At 40.6% G+C, this 27,970-nt stretch overlaps 1 protein-coding gene across 3 annotated transcripts in view; it reads left to right on the top strand.

The window, feature by feature from the left end:
- The window catches only part of LOC480786 (regenerating islet-derived protein 4), a 44,156-nt gene extending 16,628 nt beyond the window's left edge, over positions 1 to 27,528 (top strand). The window contains exons 2-6 of one of the 3 annotated variants that reach the window (XM_038561928.1): positions 17,326 to 17,514; positions 20,344 to 20,441; positions 23,872 to 24,009; positions 25,252 to 25,357; positions 27,335 to 27,528. In XM_038561928.1, coding sequence (XP_038417856.1) covers positions 17,448 to 17,514; positions 20,344 to 20,441; positions 23,872 to 24,009; positions 25,252 to 25,357; positions 27,335 to 27,402 — 477 coding nt within the window. In that variant the 5' untranslated portion in view covers positions 17,326 to 17,447 and the 3' untranslated portion in view covers positions 27,403 to 27,528. The remainder of the gene's footprint in view (positions 1 to 17,325; positions 17,515 to 20,343; positions 20,442 to 23,871; positions 24,010 to 25,251; positions 25,358 to 27,334) is intronic. The other 2 variants (XM_038561929.1, XM_038561930.1) reach the window with 2 other exon arrangements.
- The last annotated feature ends 442 nt before the right edge of the window (positions 27,529 to 27,970 follow it).

Genomic DNA, 27,970 nt, shown 5'->3' with positions numbered 1-27,970 from the left:
AAGTTAAGCCAAGGAATCTGGTGTCATAAAGTGAATATGGAGAGCGTGTTTATTTGTCCTATCTCTTTGATCTGGTTTTCCTACTGGCCTGGGTTATGTTTGCTGATTCTCTTCTCTTGTAGACTGAAGACATTTTGCTATAATAATCCTGGGCAACACCAGAATGGGCCTAGGACTGCCTCTCTTACATTGACAGAATGTGGAATCATTCATCATCCTTACAACATGTCCCAGTTCATGTGTAGACACATAAGCAGAAAAAAATCACGTTTTCCATTCCAGGAGTGCAAGTTGATGCACCCTGATATTTGTCACAAACTCCTCGGATCCAGCCCCTCCCATATGTGTCACCAAAAGACTTTCTTACTGATAAGTGTGGGCAATCAGTTTGAATTTGAGGATATTGGACATCTTTTCTATACTTTGAAAAAAAAAAGAGTGGAGAACATTGAACAGTTGCTTTTTACTAGGATTTATTTTATCATTGCTTGGTCCAGATTCCAGTAGCTGCTAGATGTATCTGTAGATACAGTGTCTGAAATTGAGAATTTGTAAAACCTGCCAGGAGGTTTGGTATGGGTCAAAAATGATATGGGTTACATTGCGTTCCCTAGACAACCTCTTATGTTCAAATACCAGGAGCAATTCTTTATATTTTCTGTGGATATGGGTGCCAGAATGTGCCAGCAGCTCTGATTGCTCACAGATGTGCTCTTCAGGTCCTTCATGAGTTATGCCATGGGCCTTTGTGTGCAGCTCCCCAACCTTTAGGAGATAACAGATGTGCCCAAAGTTGGAGGAGGCTTTGAAGGGCACAGTTTGGTAAAGCAGATCTCCCTTAGCATGCTATGGAGGTCCCCCAGGCATATACTCAGCATGCCTTCAGAACCCTGGGAGCCTTCCACAAACCTCTAGTTGCTATCTCTGGGTCAATACTACCAGTCCTCCAGAAGGCCTCCCTCCTCAGTGAAGGAGAACACTCGCAGGTGCAGGGCAGCAAGAGCCTCTGGGACCTCAGAGAGAGGACCTACTTCCTGTCCATCAGGTTCAAGAGGTAGGCATATCTTCCCTAGCCCAGCATGTTTCTCCATTCTAGGGTTCAGTTTCCTGGGGATGATAATCTTATGAGTCAAAGCCCCAGTTGGGATGGACATTAAAATCCTGTCCCAGGAACTTGGACAGTGTAGATGGCCAGAGCTCCTCTGGCTCTGACATCCTGTAATTCTGTTTTTTTTTTTTTTTTTTTAACTATTTTGCTTTTGGAAGGACATATCCTAAAGTATCCAGCTGAACATCTTATATCTCTCATGTCCAAGCACTCCTAGGGCTATTTCAGATAAGAGGCTTCTATGAAACTGTACTCACAAACATTGAACCAACTCTATGACTATCTGTGCTATGGACAATTGTTTCCTCACTTGATGTGTACATAAAGGGAGGAGATAGCAAGTTTGTGCATTATAAATTATGTCATCCTAAAAAGGAAATGCAGGCAAGACTTTGAAATAAAACCATAAAATTAGTTAATTTAAGGCTGACTCCTTTGAAGAGTGCGCATACAATCTTTATCTAAAGAACGTTTAGGGAATTATTGAATAAGGGACATCATCATTCAAAGAGGAATGAAGAAGCAAATGGGTTACCTCAGGTTGAAATGCAAACCCATCTCTACTCAGGAAAAACAACTAGTGACTTCTGAAAAAACTTATGTATTTGACTCCTTACCTTGATCCACAGACTCAAATTTGATGCCCACTGGCTGCTTCTTGGCATTTACCTTGCATTACTCTCTTTTAAATTTTACTAAGATCTGGGTTTTCCAGATGTGATATTATTTTCTTTGACTATCCTTATCTTTAGGAGTCATCAAGAAGGGACAAAGAATGTATTTACCTGCCAGGTAGGCACAGGCATAATGACTTACCATGGGCCACTTCCCTGCCAGTGATCCCAAGGCCTCCCATGCCCTAATCAGTTGAGTACCCTATGTGGTCTGACAAGAACTCATGCAAGTCTTAGGATTTCTTACACAATAAACCTACTTCCTATAGCTTCATGTGATGGTGGTGGCAGTGTTTCTGTATCCCATACTCATGCTCCTGAAGTCATCAGCAATGTCCTTAGTTAGAAAAATCCCTTTGGAAGTAGCAAAACTTTCTCCCTTCTCATACATAATTGATGTAATATGATTTAATCACTTGGAGGAAAGTCTGGCAAATTCTTATAAAACTGAGCAACTTCCTATTCTATGACTCAATATTTCCAAGATATTTACCCAAGAGAAATTAGAACATGTTCACAAAATGACATTATACATGAATCTTTACAGCAACTTTAATATTATAAGAGTAAACACTGGAAATGTTCAGGTACCTATCAACAGGATGAATAAACTGTGATATATTCATTCTGTGGGATATTAAAAAGAATAAAAAAGGAACAAATTACTGACACACAAAACAATGTGGTTGAGGGGCGTCTGGGTGGCTCAGTTGGCTAAGCATCTGACTCTTAGTTTGGCTCAGGTCACGATCTGAGAGTTGTGAGATCAAGCCCCAAGTCGGCTCTATAATCAGTGGGGAGTCTGCTTCTGACTCTTTCTTCTTCTCCCCCTCTGCCCCTCCTAGCTCACACATGTGTGTGCTCTCTCTCTAAAATAAATACATAAAATCTATAAAAAACAAACAAACAAACAAACCCAACATGGATGAATTTCAAACATATTTTATTGAGCAAAAGAAACCATGCACAAAAGAATGTATATTCTTTAATTCCACTGATAGAAGTTCTGAAATTTAAAATTAATTTAAGATGACCAAAAATGAAGCAAGGCATCCATACCATTTATGTAGTTTTATTTGGGGGTAGCTTACTGACAGGGGGTAGAAGATGGGCAGGTGATCCAAGCAGTGTGAGGCCATTCTCTGCCACTTTCCACTCTCTGCCCCATTTGGACCTCAAGCCACAGCTTTTATAGAGCAAGGGGTGTGGTGGTAAGGTCGCAGAGGAGTTATCTAAAGTGGCATCATCTGTGCACCAGAGGGGAGACAAGAAGGAATGCTAAAGATGGAGTCAGTGTTGTCAGCATGCCTACAGAAAATGTCCATGTTTTATAATCTGTTATTTATTAAATCTTCACTGTGTATTATGCAAAACACCTTGCGTTCATGATCTCATTTAATATTTAAAACTTTCCTGTGATAGATGTACAATTCATATCTGAGTTTATTAGCAAGAATATAGAGTATTTTTGAGCCTAAATATCTACCCAAAGCCCTCCAGCTGACCCGTGGCAGAGTCCAGCAAGAACCTGAATCTTGACACCAAAGGCCATGCACTGACAACTACACTGACCTGCCTTCCTCCAAATCCATTACCTGAGTTAGAAATGCCTCAGAAATCATCCACTCCAATGCTATTATTCTGGAGATACGAGGTCCCTAAAGGACTACTGATTCTCCCACATATGAATTCTCTTCTCATTAAGATCTGAGTCATTTTCTTTGTGTGGTTTTTAATCCCTTAATCTGTGATAAATCACAGCACAGGAAATAGCATTGTGCTTTTTGATTTAGGATGAAAGTATTAAAAGACTAACAATAGCCAAATGTTATTGAGGATTTGGAGCACTTGGAACTCTTGCACATTGCCATTGGGAGTGTAAGATGGGAAAGGTTTTTCACTTTCTAACAAATGTAAATACATACCCATCCCATGAGCCAGCAATCCCGCTCCTACTCCTGGAATGAAAACATATATCTGTCAAGAGGCTAACAATATTCATAGCAGCTTTAGTCAGAAGCTGAAAATAGCTAAAATGTGCATCAACCAAGAATGAGGAATCAGAACAATGACCTGCACTATATTTATGCAATGGAATGCTACCAGGCATTAGAAAGAGCAAGTTATTAATACAGGCAACAATGTGGAAGAAACACAAAAACATTTATGTCAAGTAAACAATTCAGATAAACAATTACCTAAAGTTAAAAAAAATTTAAAAAGGCAAGACTAATCTGTGGTGATGGAAGTCAGAATAGTTGTTACTTTAGTGGGGGGCGGGGGGCGGTGCAGGGAGGAATTACCCAGACGATGGAAATGTTCTGTATCCTGATCGGAGTTATTGTTACACAGCTGTATAGATTTTTAAAAATCCTTCAAGCTCAATATGTAAGATGTATGCATGAAATCTAATAAAGTAACATCATCATTAAAAAAAAATCTTCGAATGCAAAACAAAACACAAACAAGGCATTTGTCAATAAGAGGAATACATTTTCACCTGCTCATCTTGAAGATGTGATATGGCAAGACCCAACAGACGAGAAACAAGTGGATAGTATAGTGGAAATATAATGACTTGAAGAAGAAGGGAAGGAAAGAAAAAAGGAAAGTAAGGAAGGAAGAAGTTTTGAAGCTGCCATAATCCAAAATGAAATGAGGAGTTAAATGAGTGACCCTAAATCATATGCTATTGACCATTTGAAATAATGCAGAATTACATAAAGAGTGAAATCTCTTCCCTTTTCCCATTTCCACTTCATTCTCCAGGGTAATCACAGAGAAATGTGGTTTGCATGCTTTTTCCAGGCACATAAATACCTACATACATAAATACCTATACAGCTTAGTTATTTTACAAAAATGAGATCACAGTCTGCATATAATACTGTAATTTCCTATTAATATTATATGGTGAAATCCTAATATAAACATAAAAGCAAACCAAACCTCTAGTCCGATAAGGTCTCTGTGAGTATGATAGAATTTATAAAGCTCTTGGAGAAATGTAGAGTAGTTTAGATAGTAGTTTAAAAAGATTGGGTTAAAAAAAATAAAAAGATTGGGTTGGATATTAGACATACATGTTTTTAAAAATCTTCTGGGCACACCACAATGCCTCACTACCCCTCTGTCTCTTCTCTCACACTCCCCTCACCTATCTTTTTGCCCCCTGACACCAAATTTCATATTTATTGCTCAAAAGCAGAACTATTTTGATATATGTCTTACGCTTCCATCCTGCTAATCAATATTCTTAGGGTCTTACTTTCCACCCCAATTTGTTCATCGAGGGAATGTCTTTGAAGACAACACTTCCTAAGTTAATTGTAGGGCCTGGTATTATAACAATCTTTTCACACCTCCATATATGCATCTGTAGAATACGTATGTTTTTTTTTTTTCTTCAGATGATAAGGCCAATCAAGTCAGTGGAAATTTTTAGAAGAAAGTATAGAAGATGGAAGATAACATATGTTGTGTATCTTTGTGTCAAGCACTGTCCCGGTCATTTCAATATATTGAGTTTGGTCCAGGAAACACATTTTGTGCACCATCTAAGTGCCAGATATGGAGATTGGAAAGTCACATCCCTGTGCTTGAGAAGTGGCACTCTGTTGAGAGCAACAAGTCCATAAACAAATTATTTCTACACAAGAGGAATGTTACTACAGAGAAGGGGCAGGCTTAGATCAGTGTTCCCGGAGGAGAGAAAGCCTGGGTTGAAAGTACTGAAGGATGAAGAAGAGAGCTAGTTGTGTATACAATTTTCAATTTGATCTCTGTGGCATAACTTCCCTTGTGCCTCTTGAGCAAATCAACTGATGCATTCTAGCTGGTAGAGCTTTCCACAGATACAGATAGTAGATTTCCCAGGAAATGTGGACATGGGGAGATTACTCTATGCCACCGGTCTTCAGGACTGAGTGAGGGGGCACCAACTCACTTATCCTCACAGCAAGAGTCTCTCCAGACTAGCTGTAAAAGTTAATGAACACCTCCTAATGGGACTCATTTCATCTCTCCTGCTGAGAGAATTTGATTCAGTATCATGGGATGTTGCAGGGCTTCCCTGCAGCAGTGTTCATGGTGTTCATTTCTGCCAAATATAAAAGGATTAAGTCCATAACTAAAATTTCTACCCTACCTCTATAGTTTTAAAAACAATAAGTAGTTTATGCTGTTTTCTTAAGATTTAGAATTGGGAAAAAATTTCAAGATTTCCCTTCTTATATAGTCACTTCATGTTTTTCTCAAATCCCTCTACCAGACTTCATTTTCCCCCTAAATCATTTTTCTTTGATGCTTTCTCACACTTTGATTTTCTTTCTCACACTGATCATTCCATTAGGTGCTCCCCACCCTGCTGCCCCTGCCTAGCTGAGGTTCCTTTCTCATGTTGACCTGATGGTATTAAGATGTTTAGATGTCAAAATAATTGACCCTTTCAAAAAGCTTCTAATAGACATCAACAGTAAAGTAGAAACTTTTCATTAGTTAAAATGGGTGCAAAATGAGTTGCTGTCATACCAAAGTTGGAGGCAATCTATCCTTGACTTCAAATGAAGAAGCAGTGAGAAGCTCTACTCTTTGACTCAAAATGGAATTCTTTAGTCATTTGAAGAGGAAGGCAGAGGGCTCACTGCCATCTAAGCTTCAATCAGGGAAAGTAGAGTCAGGAAACTGATATGACAAAGATTCTTTACTAAAGCATACCCTAGGTATCAGCTTGGAGATCAAATTGAATTTGACTCAAATCTAAGCTGTACAGTTTTCCCCACAAATGCCCCACAATTCCTTCAAGTTCTCTGGACTTATTTCCACAAAGTTTTTCTCTGCCTTCTAAGCTTCCTCAAAAATAGAAACAATTTTGCTTTTGTTTCACATTGATCTGTTTCTGTAAGAAATCTGCTCTCATCTTCTTGATTTCACTTATCCAATATGGTGGCCACTAACCACATCAGGTGTTTAAATTTAAATATAGTTGACAAAAATTCTATTAAATTTAAAATTCAACTTCTCATTCATACTAGCCATATTCCAAATGCTTGATGGCCATATGTGGTTGGTTAGTGGCTGCTGCATTGATAAACCATAGATTAGAACACGTCCCATCCTTTAGGGCAGTTGTGTTAGTGGGCCATGAATTGGCAAGAACTTATAGAATATTTGTGAAAACATGTCAAGAGATCACATTTTCATTTTCCATCAGAAAATTCAATTTGGTCTAAGCATTCTTAACCACTCTCATCTTTTCAAAATGTACCATCTATCTATAGAGGTATATGAATGTATATGTTTCTCCTTGGGGAAGACTTTTAGGAAGTAAGGTAGAATCACTACATAGTAGTGATAGTAGTGCTTCGAGCAGGTTTAGAGCATGAATCCTTCCAAAAAGGGAAAGAAGACATTTCCCTCTGAGAAAGAGGTGAATGTTTAAAAAACAAACAAACAGTTTTTGTTTACGGGAAAAAGAAAATATGAGTGAGCCTGCTTGTTCTCTAGAAGGAAGCACCTAAGAAGAAAAGGGGCTGGTCTGGAAGCAGCTAGTGTTTCTGAGGTTGTTGGTCAGTTCAGCACTAAAACTTCCTGAGCATAAGGTTGTGGAGATGAGGTAAGCATGATCTCAGAGCCGAAGCAGCATAGAGATTTATTAGGAAACAGAAATAGGCAGAAAACAGAATTTAAATATAAGCATGTGGTATGTGAGCATAAGAGTGCTATCTTGCTGTCTGAGAATAGAGTAAGGAAAAGCTTCAAGTCATGAACCAAACCATGCTGAGCTGGGGACTAGGTTGGTTCTCTTTTTCTTACCTCTTATTGTCTTCCCCATTATATCTATTCCCTCACCCCAGATCCTTGCACTTAATAACATTCAACAGTTATTGAACTAATTAATTAAAAGACAAATAAACATGACCAAAGAGAAGAAGAGTATTGCAAAAAAGGAGAATGACACAGAAAAATGCATGGAGGCATGACCTTGTATGATTTCCAGGAAACACTGACAGGGGAATGCTAATGGAGCTCAGAGGTGAGTGAATGGAGCACCGGTGCTATAAACTAGAGGAACAGAAGAGGCTAAGACCAGGAAGAGTTTTCCTGCTGTCCCAAAAATTTGGATGGAGGTGGGTCTCTATTTTAGTATTTCCTCATAAATGGAACAACATCGAGTTTGTGTTATACAAATAGTATTCTGGAAATACATATACTCAAATGAGAAATTTCTCTTTTTTTCTTTAAAGATTTATTTATTTGAGAGAGAGAGAGAGAGAGAGAGAGGAGGGGAAGAGCAGACGGAGAGGGAGAGAGAAACCTTAGCAGACTTCTGTACTCATGACCCTGAGATCATGACCTTAGCTGAAACCAAGATTCAGAAATTAACCAACTGCATTATTCATTCCCCTTAAATGAAATTTTTCTAATAAAGTAAAATTTAATTAGCATCAGACCTTAGAAATGAAATTTTAATTTCATTCCAAACTCTAATTCTTGTTTTGGTCCAGTATTTTAGACCCCACTTGTATTAACAAGAAAAAAGAAAAGTCACTATGAATTTTATTCTAAACATAATTCTTTTTAACATCAAAACTCATCTCTATATTGTCTCACATTCCTTTCTTCCGGGATTATTTTATTTTTTGCCTAATTACATGCTTGAGCAGTAATTTCAGTAAAAACAATGGACAATAAGCTTTGTAAGTTCTTATAATCTTCACGTGTCTTAATTTCGTGCTCCTCTCTCAATGGCTAGTTAGCTAGTATAGATTTCCAGATTGAAATTTGTTTCCCTTCACATTTTTTATTTATATTTTATGTTTATTATTTGTATATTTTATTTGTTTATTTATTTTCCTCTCCTTATTACTCTGGTATGGTGCTATTCTCATCCTAGTTTGGGGTTTTTTTGTGTTATTTTTTTTAAAGTTTTTATTTTATTTTTTTTGAGAGAGAGAGAGAGAGTGAGACAGAGAGCACAAGCAGGGAGGAGAGGGAGAAGCAGGCTCCATGAGAGCAGGAGCCCAGCAAGGGGCTTGATCGCAGGACCCTGGGATCATGATTGAGCCAAAGGCAGATGCTTAACTGACTGTGTCTCTCAAGTGCCCCTGATCCTGGTTTTGGAGGTAATTGTTGCTGATTCGCAGTTTTAGGTTTCTCTAAATTTCATATATGATGTGTCCATATATAGAAAATTTTCAAATAATTCTATTCAGAATTCAGTGGTGCTTTGCAATTCAGATATTTCCTGAGTCCTCTGTGTTCTTATATTCCAAAGTTTTATGAGGGTTTCATCAACATCCACTTTTGGAACTAACTAGTGGGGGGATTCAGTGGAAGACCTCTTCAAGTTCTAGAGCCTCTAATTCTTTTTTCTCATCTCCCTCTCTTCCCTTTCTCATCTCAAGACTTTATATTGTGACATGAAGCTAGCAGAGTGAGGGTTAGGACATCTACCTAAACATATATTATCAAAACCTTGCTCTCTTGCATCTGGACCAGTGCTTTTGAACTTAAAAGGCTTTGAATTAATATCTTTGTTCTTTGTTGTGTCATGAAGCAATAATGATTCCCATCTAGCTGTCTACAGAGAAAGGCTGTGTTTAATAAGTAGCATAAAAAACAAAATTGGAAGAATTAAAAAGATTCATGGAAACTAATGAGAATGAAGATACAACCATTCAAAATCTTTGGGTTGCAGCAAAAGCAGTCCTAAGGGGGAAATACATCGCAATACAAGCATCCATTCAAAAACTGGAAAGAACTCAAATACAAAAGCTAACCTTACACATAAAGGAGCTAGAGAAAAAACAGCAGATAGATCCTACACCCAGCAGAAGAAGAAAGTTAATTAAGATTTGAGCAGAACTCAACGAAATCGAGACCAGAAGAACTGTGGAACAGATCAACAAAACCAGGAGTTGGTTCTTTGAAAGAATTAATAAAATAGATAAACCATTAGACAGCCTTATTCAAAAGAAGAGAGAGAAGACTCAAATTAATAAAATCATGAATGCCAAAGGAGAGATCACTACCAACACCAAGGAAATACAAACGATTTTAAAAACACATTATGAACAGCTATACGCCAATAAATTAGGCAATCTAGAAGAAATGGACGCATTCCTGGAAAGCCACAAACTACCAAAACTGGAACAGGAAGAAATAGAAAAACTGAACAGGCCGATAACTAGGGAGGAAATTGAAACAGTCATCAAAAACCTCCCAAGACACAAGAGTCCAGGGTCAGATGGCTTCCCAGGGGAATTCTATCAAACGTTTAAAGAAGAAACCATACCTATTCTACTAAAGCTGTTTGGAAAGATAGAAAGAGATGGAGTACTTCCAAATTCATTCCAAGAAGCCAGCATCACCTTAATTCCAAAACCAGACAAAGACTCCAAAAAGGAGAATTACAGACCAATATCCCTGATGAACATGGATGCAAAAATTCTCAACAAGATACTGGCCAATAGGATCCAACAGTACATTAAGAAAATTATTCACCATGACCAAGTAGGACTTATCCCTGGGACAAAGGCTGGTTCAACACTCGTAAAACAATCAATGTGATTCATCATATCAGCAAGAGAAATACCAAGAACCATATGATCCTCTCATTAGATCCAGAGAAAGCATTTGACAAAATACAGCATCCATTCCTGATCAAAACTCTTCAGAGTGTAGGGATAGAGGGAACATTTCTCGACATCTTAAAAGCCATCTACGAAAAGCCCACAGCAAATATCATTCTCAATGGGGAAGCACTGGGAGCCTTTCCCCTAAGATCAGGAACCAGACAGGGATGTCCACTCTCACCACTGCTATTCAACATAGTACTGGAAGTCCTAGCCTCAGCAATCAGACAACAAAAAGACATTAAAGGCATTCAAATTGGCAAAGAAGAAGTCAAACTCTCCCTCTTCGCTGATGACATGATACTCTACATAGAAAACCCAAAAGCCTCCACCCCAAGATTGCTAGAACTCATACAGCAATTTGGTAGCACTGCAGGATACAAAATCAATGCCCAGAAGCAATGGCATTTCTATACACTAACAATGAGACTGAAGAAAGAGAAATTAAGGAGTCAATCCCATTTACAATTGCATCCAAAAGCATAAGATACCTAGGAATAAACCTAACCAAAGAGGTAAAGGATCTATACCCTCAAAACTATAGAACACTTCTGAAAGAAATTGAGGAAGACACAAAGAGATGGAAAAATATTCCATGCTCATGGATTGGCAGAATTAACATTGTGAAAATGTCAGTGTTACCCAGGGCAATTTACACGTTTAATGCAATCCCTATCAAAACACCATGGACTTTCTTCAGAGAGTTAGAACAAATTATTTTAAGATTTGTGTGGAATCAGAAAAGACCCCGAAAAGCCAGGGGAATTTTACAAAAGAAAACCATATCCGGGGGCATCACAATGCCTGATTTCAGGTTGTACTACAAAGCTGTGGTCATCAAGACAGTGTGGTACTGGCACAAAAACAGACACATAGATCAATGGAACAGAATAGAGAACCCAGAAGTGGACCCTGAACTTTATGGTGAACTAATATTCGACAAAGGAGGAAAGACTATCCACTGGAAGAAAGACAGTCTCTTCGATAGATGGTGCTGGGAAAATTGGACATCCACATGCAGAATGAAACTAGACCACTCTCTTTCACCATACACAAAGATAAACTCAAAATGGATGAAAGATCTAAATGTGAGACAAGAGTCCATCAAAAACCTAGAGGAGAACACAGGCAACACCCTTTTTGAACTCAGCCACAGTAACTTCTTGCAAGATACATCCACGAAGGCAAAAGAAACAAAAGCAAAAATGAACTATTGGGACTTCATCAAGATAAGAAGCTTTTGCACAGCAAAGGATACAGTCAACAAAACTCAAAGACAACCTACAGAATGGGAGAAGATATTTGCAAATGACATATCAGATAAAGGGCTAGTTTCCAAGATCTATAAAGAACTTATTAAACTCAACACCAAAGAAACAAACAATCCAATCATGAAATGGGCAAAAGACATGAACAGAAATCTCACAGAGGAAGACATAGACATGGCCAACATGCACATGAGAAAATGCTCCGTATCACTTGCCATCAGGGAAATACAAATCAAAACCACAATGAGATACCACCTCACCCCAGTGAGAATGGGGAAAGTTAACAAGGCAGGAAACCACAAATGTTGGAGAGGATGTGGAGAAAAGGGAACCCTCTTACACTGTTGGTGGGAATGTGAACTGGTGCAGCCACTCTGGAAAACTGTGTGGAGGTTCCTCAAAGAGTTAAAAATAGACCTGCCCTACGACCCAGCAATTGCACTGTTGGGGATTTACCCCAAAGATACAAATGCAATGAAACGCCGGGACACCTGCACCCCGATGTTTCTAGCAGCAATGTCCACAATAGCCAAACTGTGGAAGGAGCCTCGGTGTCCATCGAAAGATGAATGGATAAAGAAGATGTGGTTTATATATACAATGGAATATTACTCAGCCATTAGAAATGACAAATACCCACCATTTGCTTCAACGTGGATGGAACTGGAGGGTATTATTATGCTGAGTGAAGTAAGTCAGTCGGAGAAGGACAAACATTGTATGTTCTCATTCATTTGGGGAATATAAATAATAGTGAAAGGGAATATAAGGGAAAGGAGAAGAAATGTGTGGGAAATATCAGAAAGGGAGACAGAACATAAAGACTCCTAACTCTGGGAAACGAACTAGGGGTGGTGGAAGGGGAGGAGGGCGGGGGTTGGGGGTGAATGGGTGATGGGCACTGAGGGGGGCACTTGACGGGATGAGCACTGGGTGTTATTCTGTATGTTGGCAAATTGAACACCAATAAAAAATAAATTTATTATAAAAAAAACAAAATTCATCTGGTGATTTCCCATCACATACAGTTTGGAAACTGAGGCTCAAAAAGGTTCAGGAGCATGCCCTATGTTAGACAGAGAGTAGGTAACAGAATTAGGACCTGAACCAACATACATCAAAACCCAGGCCTTGTGTTTTTTCTCCAAAGCATCATCAGAATGGCAGAGGTTCTCTAAAAAATACACTTTGGGCATGATAGAAACATGACTTTCTCCTGTCCTACCACAGATGTATACACAGGCTAGAAAAAGCCAATGGAAAAGCTCAAGTAGCATTGTAAAAAGAACTCTGGGCTGAGAGGAAGAAAGCCCAGTTTCTGATACCAGCTTCACTCCAAACTAGCTCTGTCCTGAATCACTCACGGTGCTTCTCTCGGCCACAGGTTCATCGATGGTAGAGCAGAAGCACAGGACTTGAATAATGCTATTATCCTTCCCAGCCTTAAAGTTCTTGTCCTTTGAGGTTGAATAATCTCTGATATTTTCAACATAGTTTAATTTTTTTTTTTTTTGCTATCTACACTAGAGAAAGAAATAGTGTTGCCTTTTCTAAATAGGCTATTTTCTTTCTTTTTTTTTTAAGATTTTATTTATTTATTTATTCATGAGAGATGAATAAATGTCAGATGAATGAAAATAAAAGAGAATATGGGTAGATATTTTAATCTTATGTGGATGGTAATGGCCTGTTTTTGTTTTCTGTTTTTGTTTTGTTTTGTTTTGTTTTGTTTGTCTGTGTCTCCTTTATTGAATCGGGATCCCTGGGTGGCGCAGCGGTTTGGCGCCTGCCTTTGGCCTAGGGCGTGATCCTGGAGACCCGGGATCGAATCCCACGTCGGGCTCCCGGTGTATGGAGCCTGCTTCTCCCTCTGCCTGTGTCTCTGCCTCTCTCTCTCTCTGTGTGACTATCATAAATAAATATAAAATTTAAAAAAAACTTTCTCCATCATACCAAAGTAGACATATACCTTTAAAATTTGAAAATTTCAAATTAAACCTTTATGTTTAAGGCTTAAATCCATTTATTTTTTATTTTTTTTTTTTAAATTTTATTTATTTATGATAGTCACATAGAGAGAGAGAGAGAGAGGCAGAGACACAGGCAGAGGGAGAAGCAGGCTCCATGCACCGGGAGCCCGATGTGGGATTCGATCCCGGGTCTCCAGGATCGCGCCCTGGGCCAAAGGCAGGCGCCAAACCGCTGCGCCACCCAGGGATCCCTTAAATCCATTTAGAAGTTATATTTTTGAGTATGAAGAAGCAGAGGTCCAACATTTTTTCCTTCCAAATTGACAGATATCTAATTGTGCCAACATTGATTCTTTTTTAAAAAATCATCATTTTCCTATTTATTTGATATATCATTACCATGTTTTTGTTATATAAATTCAGAATGTTATAAAGGAGAAGGTAAATATAGCCATTACTGAAATCTTCATTGTGGCAAAAGATATAAATGAAAAGAAATATACAAACTGGGAAATATTCTTAGTAATTTATGAAAGGCAATAAATGCACAAAGAAGGGTCTACAGATTTCTGAGGAAAAAAATAGCAATCAAAGAGTAAAAATGTGCAAAGCTATAAACCAAAAATTTACAAAAGAAATTTATTTATTTATTTTTTTAATTTATTTTTTATTGGTGTTCAATTTACTAACATACAGAATAACCCCCAGTGCCCGTCACCCATTCACTCCCACCCCCTGCCCTCCTCCCCTTCTACTACCCCTAGTTCGTTTCCCAGAGTTAGCAGTCTTTACGTTCTGTCTCCCTTTCTGATATTTCCCACACATTTCTTCCCCCTTCCCTTATATTCCCTTTCACTATTATTTATATTCCCCAAATGAATGAGAACATATAATGTTTGTCCTTCTCCGACTGGCTTACTTCACTCAGCATAATACCCTCCAGTTCCATCCACGTTGAAGCAAATGGTGGGTATTTGTCATTTCTAATAGCTGAGTAATATTCCATTGTATACATAAACCACATCTTCTTTATCCATTCATCTTTCGATGGACACCGAGGCTCCTTCCACAGTTTGGCTATCGTGGCCATTGCTGCTATAAACATCGGGGTGCAGGTGTCCCGGCGTTTCATTGCATTTGTATCTTTGGGGTAAATCCCCAACAGTGCAATTGCTGGGTCGTAGGGCAGGTATATTTTTAACTGTTTGAGGAACCTCCACACAGTTTTCCAGAGTGGGTGCACCAGTTCACATTCCCACCAACAGTGTAAGAGGGTTCCCTTTTCTCCACATCCTCTCCAACATTTGTTGTTTCCTGCCTTGTTAATTTTCCCCATTCTCACCACTGCTGTTCAACATAGTACTGGAAGTCCTAGCCTCAGCAATCAGACAACAAAAAGACATTAAAGGCATTCAAATTGGCAAAGAAGAAGTCAAACTCTCCCTCTTCGCCGATGACATGATACTCTACATAGAAAACCCAAAAGTCTCCACCTCAAGATTGCTAGAACTCATACAGCAATTCGGTAGCGTGGCAGGATACAAAATCAATGCCCAGAAGCAATGGCATTTCTATACACTAACAATGAGACTGAAGAAAGAGAAATTAAGGAGTCAATCCCATTTACAATTGCATCCAAAAGCATAAGATACCTAGGAATAAACCTAACCAAAGAGGTAAAGGATCTATACCCTCAAAACTATAGAACACTTCTGAAAGAAATTGAGGAAGACACAAAGAGATGGAAAAATATTCCATGCTCATGGATTGGCAGAATTAATATTGTGAAAATGTCAATGTTACCCAGGGCAATATACACGTTTAATGCAATCCTTATCAAAATACCATGGACTTTCTTCAGAGAGTTAGAACAAATTATTTTAAGATTTGTGTGGAATCAGAAAAGACCCCGAATAGCCAGGGGAATTTTAAAAAAGAAAACCATAGCTAGGGGCATCACAATGCCAGATTTCAGGTTGTACTACAAAGCTGTGGTCATCAAGACAGTGTGGTACTGGCACAAAAACAGACACATAGATCAGTGGAACAGAATAGAGAATCCAGAAGTGGACCCTGAACTTTATGGGCAACTAATATTCGATAAAGGAGGAAAGACTATCCATTGGAAGAAAGACAGTCTCTTCAATAAATGGTGCTGGGAAAATTGGACATCCACATGCAGAAGAATGAAACTACAAAAGAAATTTAAAAAGCTAATCATCATATAAAAATTGTTCAGCTTCTTTTTATATATTTTGAGCATTTAAAAAAAGTATTAATTTAAATAATTTAATTACTAATATTAAAAAATACTAACAAAACAATGAGAGTTTTGTTTATTATGCCAAAATTAGCAAGAAAAAAACTGGACAAATTGGGTGTTCCTTGAGATCTGGGGGAACTGGCATTGCTATCTGTGTACTATTACTGGAATGTACAGAACAGTCCATTCAGAGGGAATTTTAGCCAAGGGTATCAATGTGACCGTGTGCATGTTCTGTGAAGTCACAACCCTGTGTGTGTGTGTATTTATACTAAAGAGGGAATCAAAACTGCATAATAATTATGTGAGGGGAAGAAGGTTCATTACAATCAACCAGTTTCAGAGAAATGAAACCAGGTAAAGAAACTCTATGACTCTGTTTATATAAAATGGCACACAAACCTGCACACATATACAGATGTACATGGAACGACGTCTATTAGCTGGTCACTGAATTGTTTATCTTTGGGAGATAGAATTTACTTCCTATCTTCCAGTTTTTCACTGGTTTTTTTGTTTTCTTGCTTTTTAATTTTTTTCCAGGAAGTTCAGCCCTTAATTAAATTTAAAAACAATTCAGAATTGGACACACACAAAAAAGAATTGGACAAAATAAGAAGGCTTCTCAAACAGGCTCCTCAGAGGTCTTCTGAAAGCAGTCAGTTTTAGGAAAAGGCAGTTGACCCAAGATAGATAGTGGGCAGTATTCACCCAAGATAATGAGCCATGATTCTCATCTAATTCTTTTTCCATTTTCTTTTTTTTTTAATTAAAGTTCGATTTGCTAACATATAGTATAATATCCAGTGCTCATCCCATCAAATGCCCTCCTCATTCACTGATTTTTTAATAATTCATGTACTGTCTGGTGATGGGGAAAGTTACTTTCTTTAAAAAAAAGTGGTTATCACTTAAGCATAAAGGACAGAGGGTTGCCCTAAAGTCAGAATATGTAGTTGTAGTTGTGTGCCAATGAGCAAACCACTTCATACCCATAGACCTCGGGTCCTCTCATCTGTGAAATATGGGTATTGGACCACATATTCACTTTTAATTCTAACATAGAAAAATTCACTCTTGGGACTGATTTGATTTGATTGAATTGACTCTATAGAAAGTCCATTACTGCCTGATCTGTGAGAAAGCTTGTTGGTTCTCCTGAAAATAGCAGGAGCAGGCTCTTCACAATATACCAAATGCCTTCATTCAGACTTTTAAACTATTCATCCCAGTACAGGTAGGCCTCTGGCACCAGACCAGAGGCTTTGCAGGTGACATAAATTAAATATTCCTAATCTCTAAATTTAGCTTGAAGTTCCCTTTATTGTATGATCTGAGTTTAGCCAAAAACAAACAAACAAACAAACAAACAAACAAACAAACAAACACCCTTTTTTCCTCCATAGGTGATTTGGCATCTAAATTCCTGGGTCAGTTTCACCCACTGTGTTCAGATTACAGATCCAGGTGAATCCAGGAACTTTGAGGGCATCTCATAGGTCTCTTCTGCTCTCCAGGGAAGAGGACGATGGCTCCCAAAAGCATGTGGCTGCTCCTACTGCTGAGCTGTATAGCCAGCACTGACGTCCTGGGTAGTGAGTATCAGTCACTCAGCTGGAACTGAGCCCAGAGCCAGTGTTCATGCAGCAAACTCACATAGCCCTCCTTTCGCCAAAAAAAATGTTTAGGTGCTACAGGCGGTGGATATCAGACAGGCATGAAAGACCATGTCACGTAGTAAAAAAGTGCAGGACTATAGAATCAAATTCTAGCCTTGTATAGTTGTGAGCCATAGTTAAATTATCAACTAAATGTTGTGCTGTGCCCAAGATTGCGAATCTGAGAAAACCACCAATGAGCTGACACCGATGCAAGTACATGAGGGTTTATTAACAAGCTTGAGCTTGGGTTCAAGTATACTCGACACAGCGGAGCAGGGACTTGGACCCTGAGGTGGGTTACAGCTGGGTTTTTATGGGCTGGTCTAGGGGTAAGGTGGGGTTTTTCAGTAAGGGTAGGGGTGTGAGAATTTTCAGTAAAGAGGTCTCACAAACTCTTGCTTCCTTATTCCGATAAGGGCGTGCTTTGTGATTTTGCCTGTAGCCAGGGTAAGATAGAGTTCAGTACCTGGTCACAGTGGCCTGGTCACAGTGGCCTGAGATGGCTACAATGGCTGTACTTGTGCCAATGTTAAACTTGAAAGGCCCTAATTTTCTTGGCCTCCACGGTTGGTTATAATAATTTTGCAAGTTTCTTGTGAAGGTTAGAGATAATGTATTTAAAGTACCTGACGCCTAGCAGTCAATAAGTGAGAGCTCTAATCAGAACTACCCAATGTTTATACATTGTTTTCCCATTTGAATATGCTGGGAATTCTGGTTTGCAAAGGACTTACAGCCTCATGGGAGAGATGACTTCTCCATACATGTAGACCCAGCATCAAGTACAAAGTAACATGTCAACAAAGTGAGAATCAATAATCTAAGATCTCCCAAGTGGAGAAAGCCAAGAAGAAGACTGTATGCACAAGCTAAAAATAAGTATCATAGAATATCTGAAGTGTAAAAAATGAAATGTAGGCACATTTGGTGTAATGCCTTTGTTCTGTTTATGAGGAAAATCAGGCCCAAAGGAGGTGGGGACTTGCCCTAGATCACACAGCAAGATTATGTGATGTTCTGGTGCCTAGTCCAGGGTGCCTTTCACAGTCCCATGTGGCCCCATGAAGGAAACCATGCCTGAGCATGTATATAACCTGACATTCTTCCCACTGGGGAATACTTTGGCCATGGGGAGATCCATTGGAGGGACATAGGGAGAGAAGTAGTGTTCTTTGGGCATCGTATTCATGTCTGTGGCTCACTTCTGTGGTTCTTGTCTTAGCCTACCCTGGATGTGTCCTTGTGTTCTAAGGCTCTCTGCCCTCCACACCATGCCAACCAGCAGCCACCAGTTCTCTCAATCCTATGGGTGCCCGGTCCTGGGGAATTCAGCCACTTTCTCTGAACCATGCTAGAGTGTGAAAGACTATGGGAGGCAGCCTTCAAGCCCTCCTGTGGAGCCAACTAGCCAGATAGTTAGCTCCCTGTTGTTCTGGTTCTGGCTTCCCTGCAGGGGCTTGAAATTCACCCAAGCTAAGCCTGGGGAGTGAAGTAGAGCCAGGACATCCTCACCAGTCACTCCATTAGTCTTCCACAGATCCTCCCCGTAATTGTAAAGAATTCCTGGGGTTGCAGCCTAGGAAGATCCAGCTGGGACTAGGTGATGAAAGCCCTCACATGCTAGCCAGAGTAAGGAGATTATGTGAAAGCTAGGAAATTCCTAGAGATTTATAGGCGAGGGATGAAATAGAACAGGGAAATGAGGCAAACAAGTGACAGTAGTGTCACTTGAGAGGGGAGTGAGGAAATGCTTGCTTTGTGACAACAGTCTGTGGACATCCACTAGGAATAGAAAGAGCCTTGCACTCATCTCTAGCATTGGAGCACAGCCACATGATCACAAAGCCCAAACTTGCCAGCTTGGCATTCCCTTTAACATCTAGGCCCTCTGCATTTTCAGCCACCTTCTTGTTTTTTAAACCTTCAGATATGGTATCGTAGCCCACTCACTAATCCACTAGCACAAAGAACTTGTGCCTCTCTCTGTCATGGTTTCCTTGGCTTCCAGGCCTTGATTCTTCTTTTCCTTTCCACCATGTTTGCCTGAAAGATTCCCTGTACTTAAGGCAAAATTAAGTGCTTGCTCTTGCTGTGCACAGCTGACACATTTCTGCGCCCATTCCTCTGCTCACACACTCCCTTTGCCTCATCTGCCCCCTTGCTACTGACTTACAGCTCAGCTCACGCATCCTCAAGCTCCATCCAAGTTGGCATCTAACCTGTCCTGTCCCCCCTAGCCAAAACCAGCACTACCAATCTATGCCACTCATCCACTCTTGTGCTGCCTTCAATTATGGCTGTTTGATCTTAGGACCAATGTGGGGATTTTTCCAGTCACTGAATATGTCTGTTCAAATTCTGCATTCCATAACTGGGGAGATAATCACAGGATGGCCTTGGGGTCCCAAAGACCCCATGAAATAATCCTAGTTAAAACTGTGTGGTCACCTGACCTCCATAAGCCCCCTCCTTTGGCAGACCATAGTGACTTTTTGAGTCTCCTGGAATTAGTGTCAGTTCAGAACCGGTGTCCAGTAATCCCCCAAAGATCTGATTGTATCCTTTTCTCCAATGCACAGTTATCCTTCTAAAGGCCATGGTTCCCTTTGGAGAAGGCTGAGAGAAAGATTAACAGTATAAAGATTTGGCAGCATAGCAGGGTCCTTCCAGGGCACCAGCCTCCTCTTCATTTTGTAAACTGACTAGTGTGGTAATTGATTGTTTTTGCCATCATGACTGTGATTGCCTTTGGTGTCTGTGCAGACATCATCATGAGACCCAGCTGTGCTCCTGGATGGTTTTACTACAAGTCCAATTGCTATGGATACTTCTGGAAGCTGAAAAACTGGTCTGAGGCTGAGGTAAGAAATCTGGCCCCACACTTAGGGATCTCTAAAGCAGAGGCCACTCAGAGCTGCAGATCTCGTGCGACTCAGAACTAAGGGTCCTTCCTTGGCATTCTGAGGAGTCGTCTCTATGCTGAAATGGAGAGAGGGCAGTTGTGTGTTTCAACTCACTCAGTTCTAAAAGCATTGGTGGAGCATGAGCTATATGCCCAGACCCTAGATGGGTTGTGAAGATGTACAATTGAACAAAAAACAGCCATTACCCTCAAGGAGGTCACTGTCAGTAAGAAGGACAGAGATAAACTAAGAGAAGGAGAATAAGAAGATAAAGACCTTATAGAAAGAATCATTGAATTGCTGTACCAGATTTACCAGGCCTGGGACATAGTCTTCAGAACCCCCGATAGATAATGAAGCAATCTAAACAAATGGAAGGCTTCATTGTCTACACCACCCAACAAATTTACTGGTTTTGTTTCACTGAAGATACCCAGGTAGGCGCTCCACCCCAGAGGATTGTGGGGAGCCCATGCCGCTGTTTCTCGGGGTCGTGATGGTTTAACTGACATGACTGGCTGGGGGCACCTTATGGGGAAAAGTGATGTGATCTGGGCCCAGTATGGCCTCAGAACTCTGTATACAAATAACTCAGCAATGATGGAGCACTTACCAAGTTATAGCTATTGAGGATGCAAAGTCTTCTGTGGCCTTAGAAAGTGCAGGATTAGTGCAAGATTGTGATGTTGAAACAGAAAATTTCAGCGCAGTGTAAGCAAAAGTGATGTTACCCCGATTACACCCAGAGTAACTAGTGGAGCAAACCCATGGAAGTCAGCCCTAATGCAGTGCTTCCTTTGTGATGTGAATGAGAGAGAGAGAGAGGGAGAGAGAGGGAGAGAGAGAGAGAGAGAGAGAGAGAGAGAGAACTACATGAAGAAGGAGTTTCCCAGACACTATTCACTAAAAGAAAAAAAGCTAATGGAGAGCAACCAACTTTTCCTCAATTCTTGAGAAGCAACTTTATGAAATTCTGAAAGGTCACCTGTACTGCTGTTTCCAGAGATTCCAACATGAATTCTACCAAAACAAAGAGGAAGATACCTAGGGACTTGGGAGTAATATTGACCTGAGTTTAAATCATGAGTCTGCCTTATAGAGTTAAACTATACCTCACTTTACCTGTTTTCTTGCTTTTAAATGGGGATGACACGGGCACCTCGGTGGCTCAGTTAGTTAAGCAACTGACTTGGGCTCAGGTCATGATCCCAGGATCCTGATTTGAGCCACGTGTGGAGCTCCCTGCTCAGTGGGGAGTCTGCTTCTCCCTCTCTCTCTGCCTCTGTCTCCCACTCATGCTCTCTCTTTCTCTCTCAAATTAATAAACAGATAAATAAAATACCTTAAAAAGTAAGTAAAATTAAATGACACTTTATCTCATGGGCTTGTCAGAAGTATTTGTTAAAATGACTTGCCTGTGGCACATGCTGGGTGCTCAATTGAGGGCAAAAACAGCCCGCAGAATTGATACAGAGCCTTAGCAGGGTTAACCACTCCTGAACAGAGTGCAGAGAAGGTGCTGGAAAAAGACCCAAAAAACCTTTGCATAGCCACTGCTGCTCTTTGACTAGTTGCCAATATTGAGGGCCAATCTTAGTTCTCAAGACCCTGAGTCTGGAGGCACCAGGAAGATGACAGGAGGAACTGATCTTGGACACAGAAAGAGAGATCTGAGTTCCAGGCCTGGTTCCATCACTATCAGGAGTGTGGACTTGGAGCAAAATCTCACTCAACCCCTTGGAACCTGCTTCCTCTTCTGTCCCAGGAATCCTTTGTGACTGGTACTCTCACTAAATTTTGACTGGTCATCTGTCGTCTGTGTATCACATATTCCAAAGTTGAATGAAATTAGGGGTATGAAAGCATTTTAGTGTTGTAAAGTGGCTGCAAATGTGAGGACTGCATGAGCATCCAATACTAGCCACATCTAATCATGAGCAAGATACCAAAGGGAAGCATTGGAATAGCGACCACAGCCAAGACCCTGTTTTTATTAAATTGAGTTGTATTAAATTAATTTTTATCATGTAGGCAGATCCTGTAACAAAAGAGCATAAAATAAGTCTATATCTTTATATAGCTATATGACATGTAGATATAAAAAGTTTGTTTTATTTAATTGGACGTAAATTTCCAGTTATAGTTATACCCCATGTTCCATCCAATACCTGAAACAAAAGGTGATTATCATTCAGTAATGGACAAGAAAAATCCAGGTCAAATCTCTTAAACAGGTATGAAAGTAGCCTCTTTGAAGAACAAGAATTTGGGATCCAAAAAAGCATACAGGTGTAAAACAAACTTGGGTCTGGAGCTGAGATTTTAAAAGTTGCCACAGAGCAGATAGTTGCATGCTTCCACACCAGTCCCTAGTCTAGCTTAACTGGGATGAAGGCACTCAGAAATCCAACTAGGTTAAGTCCTGTGGCTACTGCTGAGGAAAAGCAAACAGGCACATTCATCTAGAATGAAAAAGTAGCTAACACAAGATCTTCAATTCTAAACCAACATTTGAGGAGTCTCCTGTCTCCTGAAGGAGGCATCACTCATTTTTAGACAATTTACACTATTCCTATTTGGTACAAAATAATGTACAGAGCACTTGTTTACACTTTACACGTGTTATTCTTGTGCGATATGGGGGCCAGAATAATTTAAAGTAAAACAGAATGGAACTTGAGAGTTATGCAGACCTGGGCTCTATTCTTGGGCAATTAAGTCTAACACCCCTTTCTGATCATGTGTTTCTCCACCATAAACTAAAGGTGGTTCCTACTTCCTAAGACTGGTGTGAGAATTCAGTGGGACAGCGTGTGTGAGATGCTCTTCATATTGGAGGTGCTCCATGAAGAACACTACCCTATCCTATCTGCTCTGAGACACATTCTTTTCACGTTTAAACACCTCCAAAATCAAATGTTCCCTTATTTAGATAAAGTGGCAGTGGTTTTTTCTTTCTTTCCTGGTGGGACATGAACAAAAAAGGCACATTTTATAATGAGTGATTTCTTAGATTTTTTGCGATGCAGAATTATAATATGTAATTATAGCAATTATATCCTCACAAACTCCCTTGTGTAGCAGGTAAGGAAAGTTCAGAGAGGTCATGACTTGTTGAGGTAACATGACGCAAGAACAGGAGGAGCCCAGGCACTTCCACTGACCCTAAAGCTCACAACCTTGCCTCGGGCTCCCTCTTCCTCTGAGATCTCACACTTGTGACCATTGTATTTTCTCCTATGGAGACAGGAAGTGCTATGGGGTTTAGATCTCAAGTTCTGGAGGAGATGGGGCTGCACACTCCATGCTGCTTGGTGCACCAGGGTTCTGGGATGAGGACAATGCTTTTAAACCTCAAGAGTTGATTAGCACAATTTCTTGCCCACAGCTCGAGTGTCAGTTGTATGGAAACGGAGCCCACCTGGCATCTCTCCAGAATATAAAGGAAGCCAACATGGTAGCAAAGTACATAAGGGGCTTCCAAATAAACCAGCCTGTGTGGATCGGCCTGCATGACCCACAAAAGGTAACTTCAGAGTTGGTCCACAGATGCCCCCTTGGGAAAGCCTGATAGATTTGATTTTCTGCATTTATAACTGAAGAAAGCAAATAGCTAATAAAATCCTTTGAAATAATGTCTCTAGTTATCAAAGAAATGCAAATTAAAATAGCAATATAATTTGATTTGTAAGATTATCAAGCTTTTGCTTTGTATTAATGAATAATTTTTTAAGATGTATTTATTTATTTGAAAGAGAGAGAAAGAGAGAGAGCAAGTGTGAGGGATAGAAAGAGAATGCAAGAGCATGCAAGAGCAGAAGCAAGGGGAGGGAAATGGGCAGAGGGGGAGAAAGAGGCAGAAGCAGGCTCTCTGCTGAGCAGAAAGCTCACCTCCAGGCTATCCCAGGACCCTGGAATCATGACCCTAGCCAAGGCAGACATTTAACCAACTGAGCCACCCTGGAGCCCCTCAGTGAATAATATTTTTAAAGTTATAAAGAAATTGTCCTGGGAAGCCTGGGTGGCTCAGTGGTTGAACATTTGCCTTTGACTCAGGTGGTGATCCTGGGGTCCTGGGATCAAGTCCTCAGTGGGCTCCCCGCAGGGCTGTTTTTCCTTCTATGTCTCTGCCTCTCTCTGTGTGTCTCTCATGAATAAGTAAAATCTTAAAAAAAAGAAAGAAAGAAATTGTCCAGTAGATGGAGACTTAAATTCCTACAACTGGAAAGTGTTTGGAAAGTAATTTGACAAAATGCATATCAGTACCTTCAACATATTCATGCCCTTTGACCCAAACATTCTACTTCTGATTTCTAACTAAGAAAATATGTTTAAGTACAGAAACAGCTTCAGAACAAAGTTGTTCATGGCAGTGTTCTTTATAATAATTGTAAATTAGAAACAATCATCAATAGAATTAAGGTAAATTATAGTACATAATTGCCATTTAAAAATGTTTAGGAAGCAATATGCATAGTTGAAGAGGTATCTTAAAGCTCGCCACATATTGTAGCACATAAAACTGTTGTGGTCGAGAAAAATATTTATACCAGAAGTAAATATGGCAAAATATTAGTAATGTTTTTCTCTCACTGATTAAATGGGATGAGTTTTCTATTTTTCATTCCGTGCACATTTCTGTGCTTCCCCTATTTTTGCAATGACAAATTTTTACAAGTATTCAGAGGGCTGGAGAGGAGCCCCTGGCTATGAGCCTGTGAGCAGGAGGCCTGTTGGCTGACTATCTTCCATCTCTGGTCACTTGCAGAGGCAGCAGTGGCAGTGGATCGATGGGGCCTTATATTTATACAAAAGCTGGTCTGGTGAGTCCATGGGCGAGAACATGTACTGTGCGGACATAAGCGCCAGGAACAGTAAGTCCTCACGTGCTGTCCCTTGCCTTTTCCTAAATCATAGCCCTGCCCTTTACCTGTAAGAGCAAATATGGACCGTCCGCTCCTCATCGCCCATCCACACCAACAACTCTGTTTTCTATAGGACGGTGGTCTTGCCACAGACATGGTGTACCGACCTTCAGTCATCTGTGACCACTTTACAGTCTCGGCCGTATCAATGGCCCAGTGGTTCATCTGTTTACTTAATAGGTTCTTTACATCCATGCACTTTTTTTCTGAAATAGGCTTATTTTAAAATCCTATTATATTCATACCATGAAGGGGAAAGATGCCACATTTTGGGAAACCCCGACTACCGGGAGCAAACATGCAGGACTCCTTTCGGACTTCTTGATACTCAGGGGTCCCTGGGAGGCACAGGACCTCATCTTTGCCTGCATTCTTCCCTCTTCTTTGTTCCCCTGGATTTTGTCCCCAAAATGCAGGGCCCAGACCCTCAGCTGCAGGCTGCACATGATCACGTGAGTCTCCTGGTTTCTCTTGTCTGCTTTCATTCTGGGCTTTTTATGCTAATAAGTTAGTCTCCAACCTTTGTACCAATGACATTTGGGGCTGGATAATTCTTTGTTGTGGAGACTGTCCTGTCATCGTAGGTTCAGGATACCCTGATGTCAGTAGATCCACCACCACCCCAGGTCGTTTTGACCAAAACTGTCTCCAGACTGCTACATAACCCATAAAATCCTTACATTTGAGAACCACAGCGGATAATGATGTGGAACATTTCCCTTATAAAACAAGGAAACAGAATATCAAAGATAAAGGGGCTACTTGATGCCAAAGACATTGGGTTTAAAAGGGCCATCATGGTGTCACCAGGGCACCGCTCCTGGGCAGGAAATGGGTCTGGGAAAGACCTGGACTGAGGACTCAGGGACGTGAGGCAGGGGGGCTGCTCTCTAAGGAATAAAGTTTATATGCACAAAAAAGAGCAAGAAAACTTTCCAACAGCAAAGGATGAATGGTGGGTAAGGTACAAACTCTGAGGCCAGGTCCCGACCCTTCACAAGGAGAAGGTCTCCTCGCAGATGAAGGAAGGGCTTCTCCCAGACTTGCAGAGACCCCAACCGCTGCTGTGAAAGGCGTAAGACAGTCCAGATAGAAGGGACACAACCAAGATCAATAGGTAGAAGCTAACAAAATGTGGATATCTGTCTAAATTAAGGGAGAAAATTGTGAACAATTAACGCTATTCAAAAATAGAATGGGCTACCTCCGGGAAGTAGTGAGAACCCCATCACTGGAGTTAACCAAGCAAAAGTGGACGTTGTAGCTGCTAAGAGTGTTAGGAGAGAAGCTCCAAGGCACATGGAGAATTGACTGAGGAACACTTTTATTAAATTGTATTTTATTTATTTTTTTAAAATTTTTATTTATTTATTTGAGAGAGGAGAGAGATCAGGAGCAGAAGGAGAAGCAGACTGCCTGCTGAGTGGGGAACCCAATGCGGGGCTTGATCGCAGGATCCCAGGACCATGACCTAGGCCAAAGGCAGACGCTTAGCTGACTGAGCCACCCACATGCCCCTAGAGAAATGGATTTCTTTTAAGGAACTGGCTCATGTGATTGTCAGCCTGGCAGAGCTGATGTCACAGTCCGGGGCCGGGGGGCACCCTGGACGCAGAATTCCTTGCTTTTTGGGGAAACTCCATCTTTTCACTGGATGATTATGCACATTATGGAGGGTAATCTGCTCTACTCAGAGTCTACTAATTTAAATACCAATCACAGCTAAATAAAAAAATTCCCTCACACGAAACACCTGGGCGCACATCCCAGCCCAGTGGACACATGAGATTAACCATGGCAGTGCCTTCCCGGGGTTCCAAGCAAAGCACTCAAGTAACACAGGGAAGTGCAGTACAGAGCCGGATGGGTTAGAACGTGTTTATTTTCTTTTTTCTTTGTTCTTTTCATCTGTTTATTCTCTTACAGATTTTTTAGCTTGGGAGAGCAATGATTGCAGCAAGCAGCAGCATTTCCTGTGCAAATACCGACCGTAGAGCGTGCATCGAGGCTGTGCCCACCCCTCGCAAGCCCCTGTCCTCTTCCCTCTGTGCATGCTGGCTGCATTTGATCATGATCTCAGAGTAAACATGGCAACAGAGGCTGATGAGGCCCTTGCTGCACTCACTTTTTTAGGTTTATTAGAGGCAAAGTCCTCAACGCTGTTTGCGACAGTGGCTTCCAGTTCTAAAGGTCACCCTGGGATCCATCCCTGTGGTCCTGTTTTCCTCCTCTCTACTTCTGGCCATCTAGGGGGACTGGTGAAGTCCCTGGGCATTGGGCCATCAGGTGTAAAGGTTGGAAGACAGGAGGAGGAACCTGAGGAGTGAGCTCCCAGCCCCTTTCAGCTTCTGAACCCCCCTGCCCTTTCTCTAGTGCCCACATCCTCCTGCTCAGACACCTCCTTAGTCTTCCTTCTGCAACAGGGCATGTCAACCAGCAGGGTTCCTATTAGGCTGATGTGGACCACAGATGCCAGGGCCATCTTTTAGTAAGTAGCTGTCTGTGTAGAAGATTGCTCTGTTCCAGTTCAGTAGTGATGGGAATGAAAAAGGAAATGACTCA

Source organism: Canis lupus, chromosome 17 (genome assembly GCF_011100685.1).
Source record: "Canis lupus familiaris isolate Mischka breed German Shepherd chromosome 17, alternate assembly UU_Cfam_GSD_1.0, whole genome shotgun sequence".
NCBI classification, from domain to species: Eukaryota; Metazoa; Chordata; class Mammalia; order Carnivora; family Canidae; genus Canis; species Canis lupus.
Note: the sequence above shows the minus strand (reverse complement) of the source record. Positions and strands in the feature narration are given on the sequence as shown.